The 9,316-nt window shown below is 37.9% G+C and overlaps 1 protein-coding gene across 1 annotated transcript in view; it reads left to right on the forward strand.

Moving 5' to 3' along the window:
• The window catches only part of ST18 (suppression of tumorigenicity 18, zinc finger), a 140,280-nt gene that overhangs the window by 113,436 nt on the left and 17,528 nt on the right, over window positions 1-9,316 (forward strand). The window contains exons 12-17 of the mRNA XM_004680041.1: window positions 386-501; window positions 6,544-6,606; window positions 7,385-7,453; window positions 8,316-8,378; window positions 8,481-8,561; window positions 8,973-9,194. Coding sequence (XP_004680098.1) covers window positions 386-501; window positions 6,544-6,606; window positions 7,385-7,453; window positions 8,316-8,378; window positions 8,481-8,561; window positions 8,973-9,194 — 614 coding nt within the window. The remainder of the gene's footprint in view (window positions 1-385; window positions 502-6,543; window positions 6,607-7,384; window positions 7,454-8,315; window positions 8,379-8,480; window positions 8,562-8,972; window positions 9,195-9,316) is intronic.

Here is a 9,316-nt window from a genome sequence, read left to right on the forward strand (position 1 = left end):
TTTTAAAATAATTTATATATCAGTGATTTTCATAAGTAATATTCATATATGCTCTAGGAAATGTACATTATGTAGTTAAATCTGAAACATATTGAGACATTAGTGTATTTTCTTGACTCAAGAAATTCTTCTGTAGTTATATTTTCCAAGATAAAACTAAAGGTATCCTCATCAATTAAAGATCTTCACTAAGGATAAAGATTCATAAATTTCATAGTTGCATAACAATCGAAATATACCTTTATAATCATTATCATTTTTATTTCAAATCTTATGAGCAATTTCAGCTAAGTCTTAATGTAAGCCAAAATTTATGACATCAATTCAGTTACCTTTTTGTTTTTTTTTTTATAATATCTTCTATGCTTCTGTATTTTTTTCCCAGAAAGACACAGTGAACTCTCTAGAAAATTTAGAGGAAAAAAAATTTCCTGGAGAGACCTCCATACCAAGTCCTAAATCTAAGCTCCATGCAAGAGATCTCAAAAAGGAACTAATCACGTAAGTGATGTGTAATGCATGCTTAGTAAGATTCTAGAATTGAGAGACTCAATTTCATAATTTTGAGTAATAATAGCATGACATATATTTGAGTTTGAAATGTTTTAGGACAATTTAAACTAGTCAATAGTTAAGTGTTCTCTATATAACAAAACCTGTGACTATAATTACGAAGATCATGACATGGTCTATGCTAAGAGAACTAAGTCTAATTGATTAAATTACAAAGATCAATAATAAATGTTGATATTGATGAGAAATTCTTAATCTGAAATCCACTGACCCCAGAACATCCAAGTCAGGTCTTTTGGAGAGTCTACAAACCTTATAACTTAATGCAAATTGTAATTTTGGAAAGGTTTTTTTTTTTTTAAGATTTGTTTATTTATGCATACAAGAACTAGGGTACATACCAGAGGTGCAGGCAGTGAGAGGATTCACCAGAGATAGTGGGAACAGAATGGGTGGATTGACTGAAAGACACTGCAGAGGGGAGCAGTGGGCAAGACAGGAGAGCTGCACCATGTGGGTCACCTCCTGACGTGGGGATCAAACTCATGCTATAGTGGCTGAGGATAGCTTCATTGTGTTGAGACTTAACCCCTTGCACCACGGGGGTGGGGAAGAAGGGAGGAGGGCGTGGGAAAGAAAGATTTTTGTTTTTAAGTCACATTCTCAAGTGTCTCAGAAGAATTTAAGGGCAGAAGAATTTAAAGGGCACCTGCCTGTAGTAAGGACTGGTTAAAACTGCAATGGATTGCTGAGACAGAGGTCAAGATGCAGGAACAGAGATAATGCTTTTAGCCAAAGAGCCTTAACTAAGTCCTAAGGGCAGACATGCCTAGAAAGAGTATTGACAGGTTGGAGCAGGACGAGGGGCCCACAGAAAGTGCCTGACTGTAGGTTCTACATGAACAAGTCACAAGGTGTTTGAACAGCAAAGCAAACTAATGGTTAAGTATCTAGAAAGAGTAGCGTACAGAATTATTCTGAGACTGGATACATTTAAGGACTGTCTGGAATCAGGAAGATCATCTAAAATGTCTTTGCAGATTCAGAAAGGAGATCATGATAGTTTGGCCTAAGGAGATTATATGTAGAGGGCAGAAGTCCAAAGGATGACGAATAGACTGCTCAGCTTGGAATGTGAGGACATACATCTTGCTGAGACCTGAGAAGGAAAGAAAGAAACCTATAAATAATACTGTTTAGAACCTGAGGCTGTTTTGAGATAGCAGAGAACAAAGACAAATAAATATCATGGGAGATAAAAGCTGAGGAGATGTAAAAACTGTGATTCACTCAACTCCCTTCTGATGAGTTTATCTGGGTCACTATGAGGGCATTTGATATCATTAAAGGCCACCCACCAAAAGTTCAGAAAGGTTGAGTCAGAAATGGGGCAAATCTTTGGAAAGTAAGCCTTACAGTATATAGAGAGTAGCCAGCATGAAGTGGAGAAATGCACTGAGGAGAGGGTGGGCAGGTACTAAGGGGTCATTGTCACTGAATTATTATAGTGTCACTAACTGATATTGTGCAGTTAGCCTCAGCTCACACTTCCTTTTTTTTAATTATTATTTTAACCCAAAGACTGTGGGATGTAAAAACTGTGATTCACTCAACTTCCTCCTGATGAGTTTATCTGGGTCACTATGAGGACAAATGAGATTGAAGTCCTGAGTTCCTTCCCACTCCAGCTTCCAGTTTCCCATGGAGGGAAGGAGATGACAGAGTCCACATTAAGTGAGTGAAGAGGAGACAATGGCCTTTTAGGGAAAGACAGGCAGAAACAATGACTTTTTGGCACATATATCCTCAACAGGAAGTATGGCGCTGGCTGGGCTGTGTTAAACATGAGTAAGGGGATGAATGAAAGCGAATTCTATCAGTGACACCGCCATCAGCAACAGCATCTATATATCTACCTCACACCTGTCTTCTATACTTTTACAGTTAAATGCCTCAAGAAAGTTATTTTTCTTCTATTACTCAATTTCTCTCTTGAATCTCCCAGACTGACTTTTACTCTCATGGTTCTACCAAAATCTTTCTTAAGTTCTCCAGGGATCCCGCATCTTAACATAACTCTTGGTCCTCTGGATAGTACTTGACAGACTGCAGAATTTAAGAGGTGATCACCCCTTCCTCCTAAACCTACACTTTTTAGGACACCACACCTTGGGTTTTTCTCCACCTCACCTGTTACTCCTTTTGATACTCATGTGCAACTTTCTAAAAGTAGGAATAACTCAATTCTGGCCTGGGACCTTTTCTCTCCACCCTCAGCACTCTCTGCTCCTGATTCACAGTGTAAGAACCATCTCTACATTAACACTGACATCAACTCTGTATGCAATTCCAGCAACCCACATGGGCAGTGAGTTTTTCATTTCTCCTCGAACTCTGCTCCTACCTCTCCATCAGCCACTACTTTTCTCATGCTTTTCCACTAAAAGTCTCCAGGCCTGACAGTAACTATTCTATCTGCTCTGTATGCTTTTCCCACAGATACCTGAAAGTCAACATCCTCTCTCCTGACCCTCACTTCTCTCAAATGCCGTTACCTGAGTTCTTCCTATTTTAGTGGCCCCATTATCCTGGAGCAGCCTGTTCCCCTTTTTAGATGTTTTCCTTCAGCCTTTCTACCCATCTAACATGATTATACATTTTGCCTCTCCTGTATTTTTTGTTGTGAGTCTCTCCCACTAGACCAGAGGCTTAGTCAAAAAACCCTCCTCAGGTGGGTAGGAGTCTTCTTTCATGCATTTTGTGCTATTTCATGTCTACCCTGATAGTACAGAATGTTTACTATGCTCTTATTTCCCCACCTACATGAGGAATGACTTGGGAGCAGGGAAAGTATTTCATATGCTGTTATCAAGAACAGGGCCTTGCATAAAATAGATGTTCAGTAAGATTATTCCTAGTCCAGTATCACATTATTATATTTACATGTCAGTGTTGTTTAAATGAGTTTAGACTTTGCATTCTTTAAAGAATTCATCAGCAAACATCACTAGCTTAAATATCATACTCCCTTACAAGATTAATATTCCCTTGAAGCATGGTAGTTGAAGCAACATGATGATGGCACCAAAAATATTAAAACTTCAATTTCACTAACAGTTTCTTCCCCAGAAATCACTTGGATCACCCATACACTTATTCACTCTTGTAGCTATAATCCAAGTCTTGTAATCTTGTTTTGTGTTCTGTTTCTGCATATGTCTTTGAATATCTTCAAAAATAGCAAGTTTTTCTCTCTCAAAGATTGATTTTTTTTGGGGGGGGGTGGAAATTGCCAGAGCAGTTCCAAACTAAATGTAGTGTAAAAGATTGATAATTAGACTGCATTACTGTCTGGAGAGAAAAAAATGAAATGTTATTATTTTGCAATGGGCACTTCTGATTGGATCAAAGGTGAACACAAAAAAGGGAATGTTCCCAACATTTTGGAACATGATCATGAATTTTTGGAGCATGATCATGAATTCCTAGGAAATTAACTCTTTAGAGACCTTCTAGTTGTCACCTCTATTATATACAAGTGAGTGTTTCAGTAGGTAGTTCTTATTATATGAATCCATATTCAATTAGTACATAGATGTAGTAAATTTTTTGTTTCACTACTTTAAATTGACTAGGATGTTTTATTTATTTATTTTAATGTAGTCAATAAGCATACACTTGCTTAGTGCTTGAGTGTCATTTATTAAGTGAAGTAGCAGTTTCCCATATTCTTTAATTTGTGTGCTATTATTTTCAAACCCTCCAAAATAAACCATCAACTGGTATTATCCCATGCAATTTTATAATTTTTTTCATTGAAGATTTTTAATATAAGACAGCTATCAGAATCTTAAACAGAAGCTGTTCCTACTACAACTGCCTACAATCATTTCTTTACTCCCTAACTTTTTTATACCACTAAGCTTCAAAAAATTAAATAGATAACTAATTATACACACATTATTACCCTAAGTAATTTATAGTTGATTGTTTTGTAAAATAAGATTAATTAAAAGTAAAAATACAAAATAAAATCATTGCAATATTGTTTTGGCACACTATTTGGGGACAAATTCCCAATGCAGATTCCCAGGTAATAAATGCCTCTCAGGCTCTGAATATTCCAGTCGTATTATGTTCAGGAAAAAAAAAAAAAAGGTTCATCTCCATTTAGTGGGTGAATAGCACTTTCCAGAGAACTTAAATCTTAATGCTCGCTCTTGTTTTAACATAACCTTAACATATATAAGTATTCTATATCACTAGGCCCATCTGATAGCCCATCAAGAGCAGATGAGTCAGATTGGCTCAAACCCTGAAAGTCAAACATCTCTCTGAGACATGGTGTAACTCTTAGCTTCCTCAGACCTCTTCAAAGTGGTTGTAAAGTAACTCACAGGGGCCCTCCCTGGTGGCGCAGCTGGTTAAAGCACTGCACTAAGAAGCTGAAACCACTTTGGCATGAGTTCGATTCCCGTCTGCCCCGGAGGTGACCACATGGTGTGGCAGACCTCTCCTGACCCACCCGCTGCTCCCCTCAGCAGTGTACTTTGTTGATCTGCCTGTTCTGCTCCCCACTCTGTCTCTGGTGAAGTCTTTCACCACCCCTGAGTCTCTGGCCTATACCCCAGTTCTGTATGCACAAATAAAAAAAAAAGTAACTCACAGGGAGAAAAACTCTTTAAAAGGAGTCCTTTCAGAAATTCTTGCATGTTGTCAATCTATCCCTAAGTCACCCTTCAAAGGGTAAATTCTGTTTTCTCTCTATATAAATAATCTTTCACTTTAGGGAGGATATCAGAGAAAACCAGAAGAAGGGATGATGATATAATTGGTTTCTCCTCTGATTACTAGCATCAGAATGAATAGCATTAAATAGACTGGTGTCAATCTACATACATCAACTGAGAGACTTTCGGACAGTATCAGAGGGAAATAAATGAGAAACCAAGAAATCTATGAACTTTGGAAGCAAAACTGCTCAGGATAGCTGTCCTCTTACATTAGTGTTCAAGACACATCTAAGATGCACAAAGATGCATAAGGTGTGACCTGACAAACTTCCAAGATAAAGTGAAATGAATGGTCAGACTCTGGTCTTGGGCAAATGGCTTAAAGAGCCCACTGCTTGGGTTAAATGTTAATTAATAACTATCTTGGTTGTATTTAATAATCTTATTGGTTTAGGATGAAATTGATCACAAGACTTACTAACTAAATTTGTCAATAACATTTCTATCTAATATGTCAGTTTATATTTCAGGATGCTGTATTTTCAAAATTTTAGTCTTTTAACAAAGTTTATAAAATGTTTGTGAAGATACTGTGTTGTCTTTCTTTGAAATCCATAAAAATTTCCTTCTGAAGAAAGAATTCCTTTCTGTGTCCTGTTATACAATTAGTGCCAGTAATCTTAAAGTCACTATATTAAAAACACAAATTTACAATGTTTATTTTTATAACACTATTTTTTTTAAAGATTTATTTATTTATGCTTGCAGAACTGGGGTATAGGCCAGAGATGTGAGGGAGTGAGAGGATTCACCAGAGACACAGTGGGGAGCAGAATAGGCAGATTGACAAAGTACACTGTTGAGGGGTACACTGGGTGGGTCAGGAGAGGTCTGCCACACCATGTGGGTCAGCTCCCTGGCTGATAACTTAACTCATGCTGCAGTGGTTTTAGCTTTGCAGTGCTGTGCTTTAACCCACTGTGCCACTGGGGAGGGCCTATTTTTATAACACTATTTTTAAGGAAATAAAATACCAATTGTTGATTCACAATCTCACTGGCACATGGATTTTAACCTTTTCTCCAACTTCATTTGAATCATAGAAATCAATGTAAGATAGAAAATTGCCTCTCTATCTAGTTTATGGTTTCTTCATAACATAAATTCTTACTTCACTAGCCTCCGCATGTCCTGTTCTATGTTAACTTATGTTGAAAAGAGATTATCTCATAATCAATCAGACAGAGCAAACAAATGAATAAAATGCACCTGACTCTAATTGTCTTTATTGACCCAGCTGTCCAACACCAGGATGTGATGGAAGTGGCCACGTCACAGGAAACTATGCTTCTCACCGAAGGTAACTGATACCCTCATGCACAGTCAGGTTTTCCTCCTCTTTCTCTTAATTAAACATTGATTATTATCCATGCTAGAAAGGTATTATGTGGATCAAGGTTTGAAAATTATATTATGTAGGGTTTGGTTTGTTTTGCTTTTTCAGAAATGAAAATTTAAAGATATAGCTTTAGACCCCGTGATTCTTGATCAACAACAGCTATCTGATCTTCTAGTCCATTTTACAAAGGTTAAAGTTGATCTCAGGGTGATCTCAGGGCTTCAGTTCTGCCTACTTTCAGGACTCAAGTGGAACAAATGTAAGACTATTGAGAAACTTGTGTTATGAGTTATCTTGTGGAATGCAGTATGTGTTCAGTGTAAGCCCTGATGTAAAAGAGAATTAACAAGGCAAAGGGTCTGTTGAATCTTTCCACTTGCCATCTTCACTGATGTGATTACTTTTTCTTTGGGTACTGGTTAAAACCTTTAAGCCACCATCCCTTAAGGAATGGGAATGGATCAGTCATCATTGTGTACCTAATTCTAGAATTGGGTCATTTCATTAGATTAAAGTCCTTCATATGATGAATAGTGAAGAATCAAGGAGAAATAATTGATGTACCCATGAGCCCAAACTGGTTAATATATATGTGAAGCAAAGCCAGATTCAAACCTAGCTATTTTTCCCCCCAGTTCCCAGTCATAGTAAATCTAACATATGTTCAAAACTCAGGATGCCATATGAGTTGGATTTGTATGTCAATGTGGTGCGTCTTTGTTTTCTCATCCCTCTCTAGTGTTTCTGGATGTCCTTTAGCAGATAAGACACTTAAGTCCCTCATGGCTGCTAACTCTCAGGAGCTTAAGTAAGTGGTGGAAGCCCGACCTCCTCGCCCTTCACACCGTGAAGCAGGACAATTCCTCAGGACCAGTGTGGCCATTAACAAGTAGTAAACCATGTCTAAGTCAGTTATAACCAACAAACTAATTATTACCAACATGCTCTCTCACTGGAAAGTTCAAATGACTAAAATCAAATCATTGTAATTTGATTTTGTTGATTTGCTTGCTTTGGAGATGTTGTATTTTACAATAATTTTTAAAGTGATGATGTTATAGTTTATATAATACTTTTTTCTGTTAATTTCAATATTTATATGCCATATCCTGCCTAGGAGGTGGGGCAAAGCATTATCATCTAATTTTAAGAAAGCTGCATGATATTTTACTTTTGGGGCAGTTTGAATCATATGACATCTGCGTTGGAATGTCAACTAAGCACATAAATATAGTTCTGGAATTCAGGTACTCTGCTGTTGTTCATCTGAATTTAATGAGTTATCATGGTAGTAGAACATTTAAAGGAAAATAAATTTAGCACAAAAACCAATTTGGATTTTTTTTTTCCTTAAGCATGAGATAACAATTTAAATAATGTAGACAGAGCCCTGGAGTAAGCTGTGTGCTGAATTTCAGGTTCCTTCCAAAATAAGTTTTTTAAAAAGGATGGGTGGAAATGATTGTATTGTAATGAATACATTGTCCATGATGTGTCGTGCAGTAGTTACATAGCTTAACATTTTTCAAATAAATTCATAGCCAAAAGTTAACTCTAAGCAAAAAGAGTCCCACCAAAGGCAGCTCATTCTAATTAGTTCTGTTTGACTGTGCCCTCGTCCCCTTCCCTCCAGTAAGTCAAGGCCCGAGCTCTGTTCCTGTGTTTTCCAGGTGTCCAACTCCCGGTTGTGATGGTTCAGGCCATGTGACTGGAAACTATGCTTCCCACAGAAGGTAGGAGTGAGCTCATTTCTGAGACAGAAATCAGAGTGTCAGATGCTGCGACCCATGAGATCACCTTGTTTTGTTTTGTTTTTTCCTGGGTTCATATTTTAGCTTGTCTGGCTGCCCTCGGGCCAGGAAAGGTGGGGTCAAAATGACTCCTACGAAGGAAGAAAAAGAAGACCCTGAGCTCAAGTAAGTGGGTTAGTGGTGGTTGTAGGCAACAAAAACCAGTGCTTCTGTAGTTGGTTCTAGAGCTAAACAATATGGGTGTGAACTTGACACCTCTTGTGTAAAAAGGATGGCAGCTAACCTAAAGCTGCAAATCTCATTTCCCCACTTATAAAATGGAATAACACTGTGCCCCATAGTTTGCAGTGAAGAGTCCATAAGATCACGCATGACAATTACATAACTCAGAGCCTGGGGACAATTATTTTTCTAGTAAAATGCTATTTTGATAGTTGTAGGCCTATCTTTTAAGAGTCCATATTGCATACCACTTGCCTTATGTATAGCATGGAATCACCACTGCTGTCTTAACTGCATTTCATGTGACCTACCCTGTCTCTCCCAGCTGGTAATGTCTCTGCTGTGTCTCTCTAGATGTCCTGTGATAGGGTGTGATGGCCAAGGTCACATATCAGGCAAATACACATCCCATCGCACAGCTTCTGGTTGTCCTGTGGCTGCCAAGAGACAGAAGGAGAATCCGCTCAATGGGGCCCCCCTCTCCTGGAAATTAAACAAACAAGAGCTACCACACTGTCCCTTGCCAGGCTGCAATGGGCTGGGGCATGTAAATAATGTTTTTGTCACCCACAGAAGGTAACATTTATTTTCTGTCTTTTCATTGTGCTGTGATTATTTGTTACCTGGATTACTTTGGGGGGAAACCTTCTTCAATGTTACTAATAATGGTTCTGTGGATGTTACAACATTTGTCTTCC

Source organism: Condylura cristata, unplaced genomic scaffold, assembly GCF_000260355.1.
Source record: "Condylura cristata isolate star-nosed mole 26May11 unplaced genomic scaffold, ConCri1.0 scaffold00009, whole genome shotgun sequence".
Lineage (NCBI taxonomy): Eukaryota > Metazoa > Chordata > Mammalia > Eulipotyphla > Talpidae > Condylura > Condylura cristata.